Below are 22,571 nucleotides of genomic sequence, written 5' to 3'. Positions count from 1 at the left end.
CTTGGTCTTTATTCCTTGGTACATAGAAGAAAGAGGGGCGACCTTATAGGAATGTTTAAAATTATGAGAGCTATTGATAAGGTGAACGGTAACAGTCTTTTCCTCAGGGTAGGGGAGTCCAAAACTAGAGTGCATAGAGTTAGGGTGAAAGGGGAAAGATAACTTTTTTACACAGAGTGTGGTGAGTATATGGAACGAGCTGCCAGAGGAAGTGGTTGAGGCAGGTACAATAGTATCATTTAAGAAGCACTTGGATAGGTACATGGAGGGGCTGAATGCAGGAAAGTGGGACTAGCTGGGTGAGCACCATGGTCGGCATGGACTCGTAGGGCTGAAGGACCTGTATCCATGCTGTATTGCTCTATCATTCTATGATTCTAAATGAACAGCACAGAAATAGGGCCTGCCAGCCCACCTTGCAAATTGCTGATAGTGTTGCCTATCTGTGTTAATCTCATTTACCCTCATTAGGCCCATATCCCTCTTCACTTTTCCTCTCCAAGTGCCTTCCAAATGCATTTTAAACGTTGTAATTGTACCTACATCCACCACTTCCTCTAGCAGCTCATTCCAGATATTCACCAATGCCTGTGTGGAAAAACTTACCCCTTAGATCTCTTTTAAATTTCTCCCTCAGCAAAGTGTCCTTTGCTCTCTCACTGGCTATCTCTGCCTGAGTAGCATGATGAGCACCACAACTCACCATTAAATGTGGAAGGCCATCAGTTTGATCCTCCTGACCACATCAAACTCTATGGAGCCAGAGATCACCAGATGGAACTGAAATGCTTCAATGGAACCTGTTTCACTTTCTACAGCCCAAGCAGGGTTGTGCTCACCTCCTGAATATGTTTCCATTCTCATGTAAATAAACAACCAGTTGCTTGTTTCAGGCCTCCTTTGAGAAATTGGAGTCCGGTGAGTGGGGCAGGCTTTAGTTCTTCACCAGTTAGTGCTGCCCAATTTACAGCAGATTTATTAAAAGAATCTCTGAAGGAGAAAAGAATCTCCAGGAGGAGAGAAGTCCCTTCCTCCCTCTCCTCAAACCTCACTGTACTCATGTAATCAACTTTTTCCCACATATTACTGCTCCATGCACCCCCATCATCCCCTCGCCTCCAAAGCTGCTCCAACTCCACTACCAGGAACATCGTGAGAACGTGGCAGTGAGGCAAATAGAAACTCAATTACTTAGAATGGACAAACTGGTTTTGGAGTCATGACATGAGCCAACAGGTCAACCAAAGAGTGTTACTACCAGCTACAGGTGCACTGGGTTGTGCAGCACTCTCAGTGTGTGGAATAGGAAGCTTTGACCAATGTAGAGACTTCTGAAGTGCCTCCAACTTGCACTGAGCGATTGGTGATATGCCAGCTACCTTAACATTCACTCTGAGATTTAATCAGCAATCTGCTTCCAGCTTTGAAGTTTTTTTTTCACATAAATTAGCTACAATGTTAAATCTACCATTAACATAAATATTGTTAACATCAAGATTGATTGAGACCTCAAAACAAAAGCAATTAGGGCTGTGAGTACTGCTGCCTCCCAGCTCAAGCGACCCATGTTTGATCCTGACCTCTGGTACACTTTGCACGTTCTCTCCTTTTGTTTGCTCTGATTTCCTCCCACACCCCAAAGATGGGTGACTGTAACCTACCCTTTAGAGTTAATGGCAAAAAGAATTAAAGATGTACATGTATAGGGAGAATATATTGCAGTGGTACAAGGAAATAAGGGAAGTTGGAATAGGAATTGCTCAGCTTGGAGTTACATGGACCTAATTGACTGTGGCCTCTGTGTCACGATAAGTTAGTATTAATAAACAAGAGACTGAAATTTAAATGATTCTGTGAATATTAAAGCTGTTGCTTACATTTTCAGAAACTAGCTCAGGGATTCTATTGCATGATGGACATGTTTTATGTTTTACACGATTGAAATGATATGCAAATTCCTCTAACCCCGCAGTAACGTATCACAGCTGTTTGGATTGTGTGTTTCCGTTTGCGTAACACACCCACACACGAGGGACACTAGTCCCACAGTTCTGACACCAATCGATGTGCAGCATATCCTTGACCACGAATGGAACATTGGCCTTTGGGTCTGCAAGAAGAAAACATTATGGGGTTTGAACAGGAAAGCAGCTGCTAATGGGAGGAAACAGGCCCAGCTGAGCACTCCTTCAAAGCACCTTTAACAGCAGCAAGTGATGGATTTGTGCATTTTACAGATGAGGTTGTCCACTTTGGTTCAGCAGCAGGTCCTGACGACTCTAAAACTCTTCCCGAATGTCCCCCCTATCCTCACAATGTCCATTCCAGTGTCAGACAAGTGGAGCACTGACTCTCATAAGGTCACCATAAGCTGCCCCACTGTAGGACAGAACAGGTTACAGGTTACTCTGTGTGGCAATCCCAAAATTACGCATGGTTAAAGCATCATATTAGCGACCTGTTAAAGCATAGAAACAGGTCCTTCAGCCCAACTCGACCATGCTGACTGTGTTGCCCAGCGAGCTAGTCCCATTTGCCCGTATTTGGCCCATAGCCCTCTAAACCTCTCCTATCTGCGTACTTATCTCGGTGGCTTTTAAATGTTGCTAATATGCCCGCCTCAACCACTATTTCTGGAAACATTCCAAATACGCACCACCCTTTGTGTGAAGAAGCTGCCCCTGATGTCCCTTTTAAATCTCTTGCCTCTGACCTTAAACCTATGTCCTCTTGTTTTTAGCATCCCCTGCCTGGGAAAAAGACTATGTGCTTTCACCCTGTCTATGCCTGTCATAATCTTATATCCCTCTATCAGATCACCCCTCAATCACCTACATTTCAGGAAATAAAGTCCTAGTCTATGCAACCTCACTTTGAAATTCAGGACCCCCCAAGTAAATCTTCTCTGCACTCTTTCTAGTTTAATAACATCTTTACAATACAGAGTGGCCAAAACTGTACACAAAACTCCAGGTGCGGCCTCACCAACGTCTTGTATAACTGCAACATAACTTCCAACTCCTATACTCAGTGCCCTGGCTGATGAAGGCCTGCATGCCAAACACTTTCATCACCACCCTATCTACCTGTGATGCTGCTTTCAGTGAACTGTGCACTTGTTCTCCTAGGTCCCTCTGCTCCATAGCACTCCCCAGGGCCCTACAATTCACTGTACAAGTCCTACCCTGGTTTGATCTCCCAAACTGCAATACCTCACATTTACCTGGATAGAAAGTCATTTGCCAATCCTCAGCCCACATACCAAGCTGATCAAGCTCCCCCTGTAATTTTTCATAACTTTCTACACTATCTACAACACAACCTATTTTAGTATCATTCACAGACTTACTAACCATGCCCTGTATATTCACATCCAAACTGTTGATATAAATTACAAACAATAAAGATCCCAGCATCGACTCCTGTAGCACACCACTAGATACAGGCATTCACTCTGAGAAACAACCCTTGACCATCGCTCTCTGCTTCCTACCACTGAGCCAATTATGAATCCAATCTGCTACCTCCCCCTGGATCCCATGCGATCTAACCTCTCAGACTAGCCTGCCATGAGGGACATTGTCAAAAGCCTTGCTGAAGTCCATACAGACAACATCTACTGCCCTACTCTCATCTACCCTCTTGGTTACCTCCTTGAAGAATTTCAATGGATTTGTCAGACTCAACATCCCACGCACAAAGCCATGTTGTCTGTCCTGAATCAAACCCTGTCTCTCCAAATGTTGGTAGATTCTGTCTCTCAGAATCCCTTCCAGCAATTTACCCACCATCAATGTCAGACTCACCAGCCTATAGTTTCTGGGCTTGTTTTTGCTCCCCTTTCTAAAAAATGGTACAACATTAGCCAACCTCCAGTCTTCTGATCCACCAACCTCAACTGTGGTCAGAGATGAAGCAAAAATCTCTTCAAAGGCCTCTGCAATTTCTTCTCAAGCTTTCCACAAGGTCTAGGAATGCACCAGGACAAGCTTCGGGGATTTATCCATCATAATGGACTTTAAGGCCTCTAACACCTCTTCCCTGCTAATTGGTATGTGGTCCAAGACAACACCACTCATTTCCCCCCATTTCCTTAACTTACATCGTTTTCTCCACAGCATAAACTGAAGAGAAATATTCATTAAAAATCTCTCCCATTTCCTTTGGTTCCATACACAGATGGCCACACAAAGATCCTGATCCTTAAGGGGGACTATTCTCTCTTTAGCCACCCTTTTACTCTTAATATACCTACACAATCTCTTGGGATTTTACCTCACCTCGCCTGCCAGATCCTTCTCATATCCTCTTCTTGCCCTCCGAACTTCTATCTTAAATGCACTCCTACACTTCTTGTAGTCATCAAGAGATTCACAAGTTCCCAATTGTTTATGCACAGTGTATGCCTTCCTCTTTTATTCAACCAGTGCCTCAATATCTCTCGTCAACCAGGGTTCCCAAAACCTGCCAGCCTTGCCCTTCACCCTAACAGGAACATGCAGGGCCTGAACTCTTGACATCATACTTTCAAAGGCCTCCCACATGGCAGGCGGTCCTTTCCCCGCAAACAATCTTGCCCAATCAACCCATTGCAAGATCCTGTCTAATGGCTCCAAAATTTACTCTGGTCCAGTTGAGGATAACTTTAGTCCTTCTCCATAACTGTTCTAAAACTATGTTGTCCACATGCAAAACTCATTGTAAAAGGTGTATGCATGAAAATGACTCTCCAGTGTTCCCAGATGGAAGAGCCATGGGTCCCGAATGCAGTGCCAATTTGGTCCTTATTCCTATAAAATGTAAGATTTCACAGCCCATTCATTCTGCCAGTTTTCTCGCCTCCACTTACAGCATTCTCTAGTCTCAGTGCCCTAAGAAGGTATTGATAATACTCTTACAATTAAGTCGACCTCCTGGGTTTTTGCGGAGGGTATTAACATTCAGCTATTTTGATTGGGACTTCCTCAATGCCTGTGGCTTAGGTGGATCAGAATCTGTTAGGTGCCTCCAGGAGGGCTTCTTGAAATACATGGTCCAACCAGGGAAGGGGCTATGTTAGACCTTGACTGTCCAGATGATCGGAGTATCAGTGGCAGAACTTTTTGGGAACAGTGATCTCCATAAATTTTAATATACTGTAGTTAGGGATAAGGATAAGACTAGAACTTGGTTGAAAGTGCTAAATTGGGAGAAGGCTAATTACAACTATATTAGACGCGATCTGAGAATTGAGAACACCTGTTATTGAGTAAATCTACATCTGAAAATGTGCTGGAGGAACTCAGCAGGTTAAGCAGCAACTGATGCAGGAATCCTGATGCAGGGTTTCGACCCAAAATGTCGACAAATCCTTTCCTCCCACAAATGCTGCTCAACCCGTTGAGTTCCTCCAGCAGATTGTTTGTTGTTCCAGATTCCAGCAAGTGCAGTCTCTTGTATCTCAAATCTGCACCTGATATGTGGCAGCCTTTTAAAGACCAGCTGGTTAGAATTCAGGACCAGCATGGTCCTGTGAAGATGAAAGATCATGATGGAAAGGTTCAGGAACCATGGATGACAAGAGATGTTGTAAGTTTAGTCAAAAAGGTAAAAAAGAAAGCATATGTAATGTTTAGGAAGCTGAAAAGGAAGCAGGAAAGAACTTAAACAAGGAAACAGGACGGCTAAAATTGACCATGAAATCTCGTTGGCAAGTAGGATTGAGGAAAATCCCAACACAATACATATATTATAGGCAAGATAGCAGATTGGGAAAGGGTAGGTCCGCTCAAGGATAAAGGAGGGAGTTTATGCCTGGAGTCAGGGAAATGGACAAGTTACTTACTAAATGAATATCTTGTGTCTGTATTCATCAAGGAGGCTAAAGAAATTTGGCATGTCCCCTTTGACACTCACCATCTTGATTCAATGCACCAAAAAACGCATCCTATCTGGATGCATCACGACTTTGTATGGCAACTGCTCTGCCCGGAACCGCAAGAAACTGCAGAAAGTTGTGGACACAGCCCAGCGCATCACAGAAACCAGCCTCCTCTCCATTGACTCTGTCTATACCTCTCACTGCCTTGGTGAAGCAGCCAGCATAATCAAAGACCCCACCCACCCGGGCCATTCTCTCTTCTCTGCTCTCCCATCGGGTAGAAGATACAGGAGCCAGAGGGCACGTGCTACCAGGCTCAAGGATAGCTTCTATCCCACTGTGATAAGACTATTGAACAGTTCCCTTATACAATGAGATGGACTCTTAACCTCACAATCTACCTTGTTATGACCTTGCACATTATTGTCTACCTGCAATGCACTTCCCTGTAGCTGTGACACTTTACTCTGATTTCTGTTATTGTTTTTACCTTGTACTACCTCAATGCACTGTGCAATGAATTGATCTGTATGAACAGTATGCAAGACAAGTTTTTCAATGTACCTCGGTACAAGTGACAATAATAAACCAATACCAATACCAGGATGACATGGATAATAGTAGAATCGGGGAGGGGTAGTTGATATTCCATGGCATGTTGATATCAAGATGGAGGAGATGTTGTGTTTTTTGAAGAACATTAAGGTGAATAGGTCCTCAGGGCCTAATGGGATCTATCCTGGGGTACTAAGGGAGGAGATTTCTGGGTCCATGACAGAGATCTTTGCCACAGGCATGGTCCCAGAAGATTGAAGAATGGTCAGTGTTGTTCCTTTGTTTAAATCGGGCAACATGCATAATCCAGGAAATTATAGGCCTGGGAGCCTTACATCAATGATAGGGAAATTATTGGAGAAGATACTTAGGGATAGGATTCCGCACTTGGAAAGGCAGGGACTTATTACAGATGGTCACCATGGCTTTATGTGGGGGAGGTCATGTCTTACAAATTTGATTGAGTTTTTTGAGGAAGTAACAAAGATGATTAATGATGGGAGGGCAGTGTATGTGATCTACGTGGACTTTAGTAAAGCATTTGACAAAGTCCCTCATGGTAGGCTGGTCCAGAAGATTGGATGGGATCTACTGTGGGATGGGATCCACTGTGAGTTGGTAGGTTGGATCCAAAATTGACTTGGTCATAGAAGACAGAGGGTGGCAGTGGAAAAGTGTTATTCTGTCTGGAGATCTGTGACCAGTGTGTTCCGCATGGATCAGTACTGGGACCTCTGTTTGTAACACAAATACATGAATTGAACGGAAACAAAAATATGTGGAATTGTGGATAGTGAGGAAAGTGGTCAAAGAGTACAGCAGGAAATCAGTTGGAAATTTGGGTAGAGAAATGGCAGATAGAATTTAATCTGGATGTGTGAGGTGGTGTATTTTGAGAGGTCAAATGCAAGAGGAAAGTACACTGTAAATGGCAGGACCCTTGGGAGCATTGATGTGTAGAGGGATCTCGGGTTGCAACTCCATAGCTCCCTGAAAGTGGTAACACAAGTAGATGGAGTGGTAAAGGAGGCAATATGGCATGCTTGCCTTTTTTGTTTGGGGCATTGAGTATAGAAATTGGCAAGTTATGCTGCAGCTGCATAAAATTTTGGGTTTTTTGGCCACATTTGGAGTTTTGTTTGCAGTTCTTGTTGCTGCATTGCAGGACGGATGTGGAGGTTTTGGAGAGGGTGCAGCAGAAATTCACCAGGAAATTGCCTGGATTAGAGAGTATTAGTTATAAGGAGAAGTTAGACAAACTTGAATTGCTTTCTCTGGAGTGCTGGAGGCTGAGGGGAGACTTGATAGCAGTACCTAAAATTATGAGAGGAATTACTCTATGACTCTAAATATTAGAGGGCATAGGTTTAAGAGGGGCAAAGTTTAAAGAAGATTTGTGAGGCAAGTTTCTTACAAAGAGGGTGATAGAAGACTGCAATGGGCTGCCAAGGGAAGTAGTAGTAGCAGATACAATAGCAATGTTTAAGAAGCATTTAGACAGACACATGAACAGGCAGGGAATAGAAGGATATGGACCTTGTGCTGGCAGACGGGATTTGTTTAGATTGGCATCATAGGCTGAAGAGCCTATTCTTGTGCTGTGCTATTTATTCTATGTTCTATTTGGTAAGTGGAAATAATGGATTCACTTGCTGGAAGGATTTAGTGATACATTTGTTTTTTAATAACAATCCAACAGATTTTATTGCCATTTTTCTAATACCACCTCACAATTATACAGAATTCACAACCTTAAGGTTATGAGCCCTGTATCAAAACTATTACACAGCCTCATCAAATTTTTAACTGGCTGCTTAACTCCACTTTGAATTTGCCATATTTCATTCCTTCTGCTGTTGAGCAATGCATACTGGACTGACTCAATGGAGATTTATACTGAACTTCTATTGGTAGCTTCTTCCTCCATCAAACTCATTTCACAGTTGGAACCAATAAAGTTGACAAAGCATTTTCATTTGTAGTTCGTATATAATTGTGGCAAGCAGATTAAAAACAAGTTTATACAATTTTTCAAGTAATCAACAAAATTTCAGGGCAAGCAAATACTTGACTGAACACTCTCGTTCATGTTGGTTCCCTATTTTTTTGTCCTTTGCAATTTGTGCTTTCAGTTAAACTGGAGAAACCTTATCATATAAGTTAGTGCAATTTTCTCAGGTTAGTTTGGATATAAATGCTGTTATCATTATATGAATATAGAGTGTTGACACTGTTCTGCACTTCCCCCATTTGCTTGTTGACTTACAGCCTGTATGAATGGATCTTTTTAAGACAGCAAGGTTCTGTGCTTATTCAGTGTGCTGCTCCTAACATAGCTAAAGTGATGCAGCTGTTTAGCTTCTCCCTTCAATGGGGCACCACTGAGTGACCAAAATATGAAAAAGTATAAATAAATAAGTCTCAATAATTATTCTCAATAATGTGTTCCCAGTCCAGGAAAATAGAAACTGCTGGATCGGAAAGAAAATCAAAACGTCTATGCATTTTATATTGTGCAGTGCATTTGCAGCAAGATAAAATCCCCTAAAAAATGTTCTCAGCCCTCTAAATGATTGACACAATCACCATCATTTCTCCAGTTCTGTTGTTGCTCTGTAATTATGGAAGCACCACACTGAGGTTGCTCTCTTGGTCCTTGAGTTCTTGGAGTGCTCTTGTTGTTGGGAGAATGAATTTGGGGAGCTCCTTCATGGGGGAAGCAATGGAGAGTGAGGGATATGTGATGCTCCATTGGCAGTCAGCACCAGTCTTCTGATCCCAGCGACTTACAGGTTAGTCACACGTTCAATCCAAGGCACAAAAGCAGAAACTCTTGTGTAGACACCTGGGGTTTCCTTTATACCACAGCCATGTCCCCAGGAGGTCACACCAAACACTACCCAGCGACCTCCTGCTCTTTCACACATCAGTGGTCCACCACTATCTCCTTGGCAGCTGTCTACTCGCTTGTGGTCCAGTAAGTTTCCTGCACAGAGCATCCTGCCAGTGAACCTCTGCCTGTAGCGGCCCTCACAACGCCTTTTGGGAAGCAATGGGATGGCAGCTTGCTGCAGCGTCTTTGAATAAGCTCTTCCTGCAGCAGAGACACAAAGTCATAATTGGTCTTTTGTCAAATTTCTGATGTACCACTCCACTGTCCAACATTTTATTCAACCAGAACATACTCCGGGTAAGCAATAGCATAACTTTCCATACAACATAAAAGGAGGCCATTTGGCCCATTGAATCCATAGAACCTATAATTTGTTGCAGGGTCATGAAAAAGTAATTTCATTTTGAACTGACGATTTTCCATAATTAAATACTCAAAATAAAGAACGTCACTCTCAAATCTCCAATAATTAATTACAAATCACAGAGGTGCAAGCCCAGACAGTCTAAAGTAAGATATCTTTATTAGTCACATGTACATCAAAACACACAGTGAAATGCATCTTTTGTGTAGAGTGTTCTGGGGGCAGCCTGCAAGTGTCGCCATGCTTCCAGTGCCAACATAGCATGTCCACAACTTCCTAACCCATACGTTTTTGGAATGTGGGAGGAAACCAGAGCACCCAAATTCTAGGCTCAGACATGGAGAGGCTGCCTAGTTAGTTTAGTTTAATTTATTGTCATATACACCAGACTGCAATGAAGCTCATAAACAATATACACGGTATAATAAATACAACAATAAGTACAGCAACGAGCACAAAAACAACAGAATGGTGCATAGTAGTGCAAACTGTGGTAGTGCAAAAGAAATCCTAACATCCAATGTGCCAGTAATTTTTTTTAAAATTTTATTTACAGCATGGTAACAGGCCCTTCTGGCCCAACAAGTCCGCGCTGCTCATTTTAAACCCAAATTAACCTACCTGTACGTCTTTGCAATGTGGGAGGAAACCGGAGCACCCGGAGGAAACCCATGCAGACACGGGAGAACGTACAAACTCCTTACAGACAGCGGTGGGAGTCGAACCCCGATCATTGGCACTGTAATAGCGTCGCGCTAACCACTACACTACTGTGCCACCCCATGTTTGCACATAATTTCCAGCTGGAATGGTAAAGGTTAAAATAAGCAGGTGTCTGGGGCTTTCACCTCAAATGGACATCAGGCTCTTTCTAAAGGTGAAAGGTGGGTACAGTGTCTTTTTCTGGACCCTTACCTGAAATTAGGATACCCTAAATCCAGCAGGCACCAAGCTAATTTCAGGATAATCAAGGCTGTAAAGTTTCAAATGCAGTAGCTCTTTAAAAAATGGTGTGCCACCAAAATGTCTCATTAAAACCACTCAATTGAAAGTAGGGATGAGAGGAGAAGGAGTCATCCTTTGAGTTCCACTACAAGTGCTAAGGTTTGGACACAGTCCTTGTCTGATCAATTCCCATTCTTCCCAATTGCTTCCTGTGTATTTCCCAGGAGCTCTTTTTGGTGCCTCTGCTGGCAATACAACAACCTCAAATTTAAATCTGTTTCACTGGTGAGCATTTGGGATTGGGCAGCAGGCATTCAGATAAATAAGATCCAAGTCCCACTACTGACTTTGGCCTAGTTGTTCCAGCCCTGGGGTCATTCCAGCTGGCAAATGCACACCAATGCAATCCAATTTCACCCCCACAGTGCCTTGAATATTCATTTCTTACCAAGATGCTGATGTTCAGAATATACTTAGACACAGATAAAAATGATTAGTCCCAACCATCATTTTAGTTTGATTCCTCTCAAACTAAGTTGACAATTTTGTCCATATGTTACAAGAAGTTCTATTCCAGAATATGTTTGGTGATCTATTTCATTTAACCATTTTATTGTCAGTGTTCGACTGATTATTGGATTTATATCTGGCTGCAAATAGTTGGAACTGATTTGCTTACCCAATACATTTGGAGACTGAATAAGCCCACAATGATCTATGAATTTTGCAGGGTAATGTGTATACAGAGGTTCGGAGTGCAAGCCCACATTAATGTTAGTGACAGTGTATGTTCTTTTGCCAGAGTGACAGGAAGTAATGGCATATATGAAAATAAGTCACTAACTGATGTGAGCATGCATGAGTATGTGCATAATACACATGCAAACTGTTGTAGCAATGTACATATTTGTGCTTGTGTGAATACGTATCTTCTCCATTTAAATCAATCGCTGTAAAGAAGGAATCAACAAAGTATTGTGCTGACAACGTGAAATGTGATAATGCATTGAAAGATAAGTAACATCGACAGTCTGGCCAAAACCATTGGACTAGGAATGCAATGGAGAACAATTCCAGGACAGCAACTAAAATGTTGACAGTGAAGCAAAGGAAATAAAATCAAAGTGTGTCAGATAGAGGCAGGTATCATGTCTGTGGCTCCTACTCAAATTTTACCTAGGCATGTATTGATCTTATGACCTCACTCATCACAAACTTCAACAACCAACCTGCTGATTTAACATGAATCCTCTTCAACACCAACCCCCAACTACTACTGACATGCCTGGAACCCCACCCTTCCCCTAAAGCACATCTGAACCCCTCTAATTACCAATCAGCATTGACACCTCCATTCTGATTCTCAACTTCCCAGCCTTCACTCCCCTATGACATCCTGGACACAACCATGACTCAGACTTAATACATATATAAGATAAATAATAATGCAATATCCTCCCCACGGCCATCAATATATGTCTGTAGTTTGTCTACCCTCACACCAATATACCACATTGAACTGATGGCATGGCTGTAGTCCTGGGTAGGAGAATGTTTTATATACTGTAGTCAACAACACAATGACAACAGCAAGATGATAAGAAGCATAGATCGAGGGGACAGTCAGAGACATTTTCCCAGTGGGACAATGGCTAACATGAGGGGACATAATTTTAAGGTGATTGGAGGAAGGTATAAGGGGGATGTCAGAGGTAAGTTTCTTACACAGAGAGTGGTGGGTGCGTGGAACGCACTGCCGGCAGAGGTTGTGGGGGCAGTGGGACATTAGGGACATTTAAAAGACTCTTAGATAGACACATGAATGATAGAAAAATAGGGGGCTATGTGGGAGGGAAAGGTTAGATAGATCTTAGAGCAGGATAAAATGTTGGCACAACATTGTGGGCCGAAGGGCCTGTACTGTGCTGTAGTTCTATGTTCTATGTTCTAACTCTTCCCTCCTGCCAATTTACTTATAAATCAGATAAAATGGGAAGAGGCCAGAAATTCCACGACTGAACACTAAACTATAGTTTCATGGATCTACGCATGTGGGTGGTCAGCCATTAACTTCTGCATCCTTGCCAAATGGAAGAGGTAATTTTTGTTGGTGTTTCTCACTATTTTAGTGCACCATCTACACCTTGGGAACAAGTATCAGTACCTTTCAGATGTAGATGAACTTTGCAATGTCATTATTTTCTGTCCATTAGATTCCTAACATGTGCTCCCAGTTCATGGGTCCCTCTGAGAAAATGATAACCCCAAATTTTAGCCTAAAGATTTCACTTTACAAATGGTGCAGAATCTCTAACAAGGGGGAAATTTGCAACAAAGTTGTAGGTAATTGTAAAGAATTAGGTCCGTGAACATCAATTTTTGAAAAAGACACTGAAACTGCAATCCTATAACAATCCATTTTGTCCCACATTAATATTTATTTCATATGCTTTTTTTCATTTTCTATTGTCAAGTTCTGTTTTCTAAAAGATATCAAATGAAGCACGGCAATCGGGGAAATTTGGAGATTGTGACACAATGCTCCAAAGCTCATCTGTTGAAAAACTTCAGGGAAATTAGTGAGTGAGCCAGTTAATGATCACTCCAATGAAATCACCAGCAACCCTGTCAAGTAACCTTTGTTTCAGATCTGAACGGTTAAACAAGGGTAAGTGTTTAAAGTGGAACTCCAGTAATTTTGTTCATATAATTGTACATTATTGATCAACTGTGATTAACCATTAAAGTGATTCTCCTGTACAACAGAAAAAGTAATTAGTAACACTCTCTGGTGAATGTCTGCTTGTTATTACCTTATAGTATCATAGATTGCAGGGAGCAAGATGCCATTTGCCTCATCATGCCTCTGCTGGCCATTTAAAAGAGTTGTTCACATAGATCCCTTCCCTATAGCTATTCCTTTTTTGTTTCTTTAGAAGTATCTGTCCTGTTCCCTTTCAAAGGTTGCTTGAATCTGCTTCCAATATCCTTTCAGATTGCGCATTCCAGATCACTGCCAGGATTATCATTGTGCTGATTGTCCCTGAGCTAAGTGGCTGCTTTTATCAGGCATCTGTTGGCCAGCACTGATGTAAGCAAGGAGTTATAACTGAACGTTACCATCAAATAAAGTAGGATTAGAGGGCTGGAAACAATTGGACCCTCATTTAATAGCTAGAATATAGCTAGCATTTTAAAATCATTCAATTGCCCTCACTTTATCCTCTGCCTTGATTTTATGTTATTATTTTGCTTTGCTTGGGAGGTAGATATTTCCCTGTGCATAGGCTGAGGAACTGGAAGATGTAAACCAGCGGGATGTGAGTCAGGGCATAACTGTGCCTGGTTAGCCAGGTTTCATAACGACACATTCTGCCGTGATTTTGAGACAAAAGCTATGAGACAAAGCAATGTTCATTACAATTAGGGCTGGTTAGAGCATAGGGATGGAGCTCACAAAGGCCACAAAGCTGAGGTACATCAATACTGCTGTTGATGGGAAGGTGTAATTATAGTGCAACATAATTGTAAGGAACAACTTATATTACAAAAGTGGACATAAAATGAGGAATTCTAACCCCCAACATTATGTAGATAAGTATGAGTAGGAAATATCGTAATTCCCAAATCGAATCTCAACTCATCTTCAATCTACCCTCTTCCAATTTTAATGAAGATCAGTCAAGGAGTACACTTAATACAAGGTTTCCCATCCAAAATTACCCCTCTCCACATCCCCCCCACCCCCGCCACTCTCTTCTTCATGGACTAAATATCAGATTAAGATAGATAAGGAAAATGTTAACAGCAACAACTTACAATAACAGAGTAAAACCTCCAAGGTAGCACATTCTGACATAAAGTGGTGAGATGGGCTGGTGGAGTCACCAGAGTTTACAGCACTAGTGACATGTCACAGAATGTTTCTGGTTTCAAATCCCACCAAAGAGTCTGAAATCCAAGCAAGAAATCTGGGAGGGACATGGTCATCACAAATATAAAAAAATTAAAAATCCATTGCTTAATCTTTGGGGGTCCATGGTCCTCACCTGAACCTTTATGTTGATCTTATTTTCACTGACTAATCAATTGGTGCTAACTAGAAATGCTGCCACTGACCATGTACTAGGTCTCTAAGTGAGCCTGGAAGCCAAAAGCTCCAACATTTGGGGTTCCCACTCATTCCTTTATGTTTGAGATGGACAGAATACCTGCCCCATCCCCCACCAGCCAATCATTAGATATCATCGCTAGATAACGGCCTAACTAATAAACACTCCAAGAGACTCTACTGAAAGTTGTAGTGGGAGTCCACTGGAATGGCCACAGATTTTCAGATCTAGTAGTTTTAACTTATTCTAAATAGGTTGGAGTAAGAAACACAAACTAGTTTTATGGTAAGGGGCAAGAGATTTAGAGGGGATTCGAGGGGAACCTTTTGCACGCAGAGAGTGGTGAGAACCTGGAATGCACTTCTAGAGAGACTGGTGGAAGCAGAGTTGCCTAGATGAGCACTTGAATTGGCTAGACAACTGAAGGCTTAAGCAAACTGTTGGAGGAACTCAGTGGGTTGAGCAGCATCTGTGGGGGGAAAGGAATCGTCAATGTTTCAGGTGGAGAAGCTACATCAGGACTGAGCAGATACTGTTAGTGTAAAGAGGAGAGGGGGAGGGGTGAGACAGGGGCCGGTGGGCCAAGTGCTAGAAGGTGGGATTAATACAGTTGGATGCCCATTGCTCTATTTCCATGCTCTGTAACTCCACGACTCTATGACTTTGAACTTAGTGATGTCACCACAAATGAAAGGCATAATAATTTGTTACTTAAAACACAGAGCAAGACATAGAAAAGTAAATAGTAATAACATGCTACATTATGTCTTAGTAAGTGCTTAACTATCCAGATATGGGGTAATATGGTTAGGAGCACTATCTGCATCTGATTAATGACTTCAAGAAGATAGCACAAATCAAAAATCATGACAACCCTGGTGATTCACTTACCATTAGTCTATTTGAACACTCAAATCTCTGCCTGTGACTGACAAGGCTCCTTGAGTATGTTAACAGTGATTCTTTATATTGCCAGATTAATTTACCATCATGTTTTAGATTAATGCATAAATAGTTGCGCAAACACTCAAATAAATAAATTCACTATTTTATCAACCATGAGGAAAGAATCTACTGAATTTTGGACATTATTTTCAGACACTAATCAAGATCTAGAATTATTTAGCTTCAATGAATCATAGTTACACTTTACTCTCCTTAACTGCTTATTGGGATATTAGTTCACAGTATTCATTAGTACCTGTGTCACCCCATCCAGTAATGTAGCAGTTTGAACCTTTTCTTTCTGTACGTTCTCTCCTGTGTGGCAAACAGGCTGGAAGGACATGGGCATTGAATTTGATGCAATGTTCCTGGTCTCCTTCAAGCTTTATCAATGCAATGTCATAGTCATTAGCATCAGGCTTATAGTCCTTGTGGACAATAATGCTCTTCACTTCAAGATCTTCCTCATATTCCTCAGATACTAATGTGTGGTAATCACCAACACGCACAATATAGTTTTTTGTGCTGTTGCCATACCTATCAAAGAGAAGGAATAAATTTAAGAAGGAAGTTTTATTTAATAGAACACACAACATAGAAGAGCTCTAACTTAATGAATTACAGTTACCTTGGGTTCACTTGATTAAAAGAATAATGACCTGCACTAAATGTTAGCTTCAATGGATTGAACTTTGGAAGCAGGGTACAACACTCTGACGTTACTACATAGTGCATTCAGAGTCACTGACCAGCGATGAATTTCTAGGCATGATGCAGTTTGACAGTTTGTTAAGTGAACCACATAAGAGAGTGTTACTGAATCAAGATAAGAGAATAATAAGAAGAAAAAATGTGCAACAAACAAAGCTCAATCGAATCTGGGCAGGAGATGCTTGCTGTTCACTATCTATAATGAAGATATAAATTTGATGAAATATTTAATTATAATTTTGTTTAAATATCAAACAGCAGATATCTACATCCCTGGTTCTCCGATGGCCATGATTCTTAACTTTGAACATTTGAGAGGAAAATGGAATGATCTTTTCATCTTTCAGTAGTTAAATATCAGGTGAGACTAAGTTAGAATATCAAACAAAATATTGGCTTTTCACTTTTTTGAAATTAGCATCCTTAACAAAATAGTGTACAAAGGAGCATCAGACAAAGATATTACCAATTTCACTATTAATGACAAGAATTTTTCCATTCTAATGACAGTGAAACTATTGACGTTTGCACTATGAAACTGACAGTACTTTGGCATTTCTGTGCATGCCCAGTTTAACATGGAAATCCCAAAGTTGTCAGTGATTAAGCCTTTCTCCTTAGTCTCCATTGATCTGCAGCCTTCCCCATCACAATAAAGGAAAATCAGTTGAGTTGACACAAATTTCTCTTATTTGCCAACTAACCTTGGTGTGAAATGTTCTTAAATAATATTCTGAAATATTCTGAACATAACACTTTGTTGAGCAAAATCAAAGTGAATTTTTAATGGCATACTAAGCTATAATAATTCCTCAGAAACTCCCTTACTATTGAAAACATTTTTATATGTGGATTGTAGTTGTCTTATTTTAATTTTGCCTAGAATTTCCTGTAAATAGTGAACTTTCTTTGCTCACTGCTGACCTCTGTGGTGAATCTGAAGTTACCTTTGGCTGAAAGGTCATTGTCAATTGTAGTCCCGAGCCAGCTTAATCTTCAGTGCAAGTTCCTATGTGGTGATAAGCCCTTGTGTGCATAAATATTGCTAAATGGCAGAGATCCAGAACAAGTCCTGCCTACAGAACAGTTGAAAAAATTGACAGCCAGCTAAAAGCTTTCCTCTGGCTTAGCTGACTTTTAAATGTGCCAAAAACTAAATATTTCTAAATGTCTCTGACATTCAGAGACATTGAAAAGCATTCAAAAACAATTAAAAATCAGTGAAATTATTTATGTTAAAATTATAAAATATTAAGAAGTAAATCAAAAATAAAGTAAAAACACTTGAGATATTGTTTAAACTATTCAAAACATTAACCAAACTCAGTTAATTCCATCAAATATAAATTAACTATTACCTTGCAAATGAATGAAGATGCTGTTCCTGTGCCAGGCCTAAATTGGCATATATTCTGCTGGCAGATACCCCTGCTTAAGTGCTGGGGGATTTACTGCGATTCTGCTCCATGAGAGCTCATCATCAGAAACAACCTAAAACGGCTGGGAAATATTGTCCAACAAATTCAGGACTTCTATGTTCATGCAGAAATCCCATACTTTGTGACACTTATATTGGAAATTTTGCCACTCTCCATGGAATAGTAGGCATTTCTCCTCAAAATCCAGTCCTTTTATATCTAGGTAGATTACTTTCCTTACATCAATGCTTCATGGTATAGTGTAATGTTTAAATGGCTTAAATATGATATTTGATTTTTCACAAATGTGTAATTTGTGATATTTATTTAACACTCTATAAACTGATTAAAATATTGGCTAAAAATGTGCTATTTCTTTGTTGATTTTCTTTCTTTGAGAATTCTATAATGTATTTGGCTGCTTAGCTAGCTTGATACTGCCACAGCTACAGACATTCGTGATCTCTTTGAAGTGATGCCTGGAAGCAAATAACATTGGAAACAGTGAAATAAATGCAGTATCGATTGCTAGATCCTTGGAGTGAGCTTTCAATGAGGTCAGCTGCAAGTGCTGTCATTTTGCCACTGACCATGAAATTCAAGCAATTATCAGAGAGTAATTTCAACGTATTCATCATGATTCCTTGATTTAGGCAAAGGCGTAGATCATAGCTATTTAACGTTGAATCACTTCGCCATTGGAAACATTTGCATCTTAGGTTGGAAGAACCAGACATTGAACAACAGTGAGAAAACAGGAGTGAACATGAAATGCCAAGTCTGGCAAATTGCATTTTCATTCTCTAAATATTCTGATTTGAAGCACTTCATTCTTGAATGATTTCAAGAGACTGCTAGGATATAAATTAACTTGGAGTAAATCCAAGAATACAGAGTTATCAAAGAATTATTTCTATTCCAATATCAAAAGAAGTATTGGTCTTAAATATTTTTTCGATTTGATTTTAACTTGAAATCATTGGCGAAAAGAAAAATTAAAAAAACTTTATGCTCTTTCATTGGGGAAAAAAGGGGTATGTCTTAAAATATTAGTAATCCCATAAATTAATCAAAACATATCAATAAACTACAAAGCTACAATATAATTACTTAGGAATAATATCTTCTGCAATTTTCCATATTACATATCAAAAAATACTTACTATGTTAACTAGAACACTTAACAGCAAATCAACCTAATGGAGGTTCAAATTCTATTATATTTGATATTCATGGTTACAATATTAAGAGCTTCTGAGGTGATATTCCCTGAACATCAAAATTTTAGAGTCTCAGAATTGGAATCAAGAGATTTTCAGGATAGAGAAAACATTCTCAAGGTCTCCTTGAAGAAATGTAATGTATTGTCTCATGAGACTCTCTGGCCATTAGCCAATCAAAATGGAGAAGAAATATCCTAGATGACACATATCACCTCAGGTTTTTGTTTAGCAGGGCCATGCAGAGGTCAAGCAAACAATTTAAGCTACCCAACAGATACCCTGTCAAGCACCACCTGCCCCTCAGAACCAGAGTGGAAGCAAGTCATTGTCAACCATAAGAAGAAGAAAAGCTGAGAGAAGCCTACTACCAGGATTTTTGGATACAGTTTCAAGGATGATGCGAGTACTGATGCACTATCCACACTTCAGTGATCAAAATGAAGGCAGCAGGAGTACAATATTAATGATGGGACCATTAGTATTTTCAAGTTTAAACATGCCCATTTTATACAAAGCGAACTTGGCCATGAGTTAATTTTCTATACAACAAAAATAATATTAAAAAACAAATTATCAGCACAAACTGAGAAATGACATCCTTATGCAATGACCATTGTGTAAATTATTAGTCAATATCAATGTGATATTGATGCAAAGATTGATGCTGTGGCGATGAAGAGGCTTAAATAACAAGCATTAATATCCATTAACATTTTGAATCATGAATAAATTCTGAAAACTCTTACAAGTATTACTTCTCCCTCTATCTTCTGTCCACTTTTTCTTATTTATATAAAAAGTACTTTTTTTAAGTCCATTCTAATCCACCTTTCTTAATCAATTTTCTGAGAAAAAAATATCCTCAAACAGATTTCTCACCTTTCTTTCCAATTTGTTCTCTCCACCTAACTACCCAAAAGCAGTTCTCAAAAAAGTCCAAGATCGACCTGCTTTAGCAATTGATTTGATTTGGTTCATCTTGGATGTGCAAGAATATGTGAAAAGCCAGAATGAGTTAGTGAGAGGAAGTGAAAGCTTTGAAGTTAAGACAGGTAAACATAGCTGAGCTAGAATTGGCCTTGACCTATTGTTGGTGGAGCAGACTTTGAGTAGCTGAACCTATTGCTGGATGAATAAACACACTGGGCTTCTCAAAGGCTACTGTTGGATACTTCATTCATTTTTTGAGTTATGGGCATTGCTGGTGTTGGATCTGCAGATGATATTGTCCAGAACATTCTTCAGAAGTCAAGAATGAGTGCAAATCTTGTGGTCACAGCTGTTTTATTAGATGTTCAATACAATGAAATGGCAGAAAAGAACTGTGAACAAGTAACACGAACTCTAACTGTAACTAACTCACTCTCACTCACTCTAACATACTCTAACAAAGAACCTGCCTCATGGTCTTTCTTTAACTGAAAACTGGTTCAAGCTGGATAGATAAGGGTCTCTTCCCCTGAGAACAGCCTATGAGACAACAAGGACAGTCTTGGTTTACACTGCCATGACATCTCAGGCTTACAGACAAAGAAGCTACAGAAGCACAGAACCAACTATACTGCAAATTACTGAAAATCTACTGAACGTTTACGGACAAACAAGTGATTCTACAAACATATAAGCAAGCATAAAGAAAGTTAAACTTTCAGAAAAATTTAGGCCCTAAACTAATACTGGCAAGACTGTTCTTATAGCCCATCTCAGACTACTCTTGAGATGGTGATGAGTGGCCTTCTTGAGCTGCTCCAGTTTTTCTGGTAAAGGTACTCCCAAAATATGGTCAGATAGAGAGTTCTAGGATTTAGAACCAGTGATAATAAATGAATGGGGATATGTTTCCAAGTCAGGATGATGTATGACTTGGAGAGGAACCTCCAAGTGATGGTGTTCCCTTACACCTGCTGCCCCTGCCTCCTCTTAGCTGCTGGAGGTCAAAGGTTTGGGAGGTGCTATCAGAGTAGCCGCAGGTGAATAATTGCAGGGCATCTTGTGGATGGAACACATTGCAGCTGTGGTGCAATGGTGGTGGAGGGAATGAATGGTAAGGTTGGTAGATATGGTGTTACTCAAGTAGGTTGCTTTATTCTGGGAAGTTTTAAGATTCTCGAGTGTTGCTGGAGCTCCACATATCAGAATGTCCTGTCACAACCCTGACTTATGGTTTGTAGATAGTGGAAGGTGTCAGGTGAGTCATGCACCACCAAATACTCAGTCTCTGATCAGCTCTTACGGTCACAGTATTTATGTGGCTAATCCATTTGAGTTTCTGATCAATGGTGACTCCCAGAATGTTGATGCTGGGGGCTCAGTGATGGCAATATTATTGAATTCCAAGGGGAAGTGTTTGAATTCTCTTTTGTCAAGAGACAGTTATTGCTTGGCAGTTTTATTATGCAAATGCACACCAACTTATCAGCTCATGCTTGTATATTGTCCAATACTTCTTCCTTTGATGAGGAGTAGTGAATGGAGTTGAACATTCTGCAATTATCTGCAAATTTCTAGCATGATTAAAAAAAGTCATTAATGAAGCAGCTGAACAGTTGGGCCCAGGAAACTGCCCCGAGGAATTCCTGCAATGATACAATCAACTCTGGGATAATTGATCACCAATTGACATATCCATCTTTCTTTGTGCAAGCTAAGACTCTAACGACGGGAGTGATTTTCCCTGAAGCACACTGAGTTCAGATTTATCAGGGCTGCCTGATAACTCTTAACTCACCTCTAGAGTTCAGCCCTTTGGTCCATGTTCAGACCGTGGATGTAAAAAGGTCTGGACTATAAATCCAATTTGGGCAACAATGTGTGGGGATCAGCTTGGTCAGCCCTCTGTATCTAGGAAAGGGAACTCTAGGTGAGTGGGAGGACAGACGTCATAGACAGTGGTTTTGTGTGGGACAATCCGACCAACAACCCAAAGTGAAAAACATCCATTTTCCTCCTTCAGTTTCTTACACATTTCCTTGATTTCATCGTTACCTGAGGGCAAGATTGAGTGAAGATAACAGTTCCCTGAAAAGATTTCCAAAAAAAGATAAGGAAACTGAGAACTGTCCTCGTAGTGAAAACCTTCCTATTGTTTGCAAAAGGATGTCCATCAAGTTCTTACTATATTAATCCTATTTGCATTCTATCTTCTGGGTGAAAACTTTTTCCCTCATCTCCTCTCTGATCCTACCATTGGTTACTTTAAGTCTCTGCCCCTTGTTTTTTGTCCCTCAGCTATGAGAATTGAATCCTTGTGTCTTGCTCCCTCGTAATATGCATCTCAATTAAGTTTCCTCTTGGCCTTCTGTGTTCCAGTTTATATTGTGACAAACTTAATACTGACCTATTTTAAGGTAATAGTGCTATAGTAGAGATGTTATGTTAATAAGCTCAGAAGAGAAATTTAAAAACCAGATTATATGTTTAGCTTTTCAAAGTTTTTATTGAAATAGAATTTTAAAATTCCTATTACAAAATGCTGTATAACTCCGAGTCTATGAAAAGGCTAAAGAAAGACAGGTTTCTCTTTTCTGAACTCATGCCAACTTTGT

General features: G+C 40.3%; 1 protein-coding gene across 2 annotated transcripts in view; it reads right to left on the bottom strand.

Moving 5' to 3' along the window:
- Positions 1-8,205: 8,205 nt before the first annotated feature.
- Positions 8,206-22,571, bottom strand: part of prss12 (serine protease 12) — a 96,353-nt gene continuing 81,987 nt past the window's right edge. For both annotated transcript variants that reach the window (XM_052041280.1, XM_052041281.1), the window contains exons 12-13: positions 15,931-16,211; positions 8,206-9,509 (exon numbers count right to left, since the gene is read on the bottom strand). In XM_052041280.1, coding sequence (XP_051897240.1) covers positions 9,202-9,509; positions 15,931-16,211 — 589 coding nt within the window. In that variant the 3' untranslated portion in view covers positions 8,206-9,201. The remainder of the gene's footprint in view (positions 9,510-15,930; positions 16,212-22,571) is intronic.

This window comes from Pristis pectinata, chromosome 2 (genome assembly GCF_009764475.1).
Source record: "Pristis pectinata isolate sPriPec2 chromosome 2, sPriPec2.1.pri, whole genome shotgun sequence".
In the NCBI taxonomy this organism is placed as follows: Eukaryota; Metazoa; Chordata; class Chondrichthyes; order Rhinopristiformes; family Pristidae; genus Pristis; species Pristis pectinata.
Note: the sequence above shows the minus strand (reverse complement) of the source record. Positions and strands in the feature narration are given on the sequence as shown.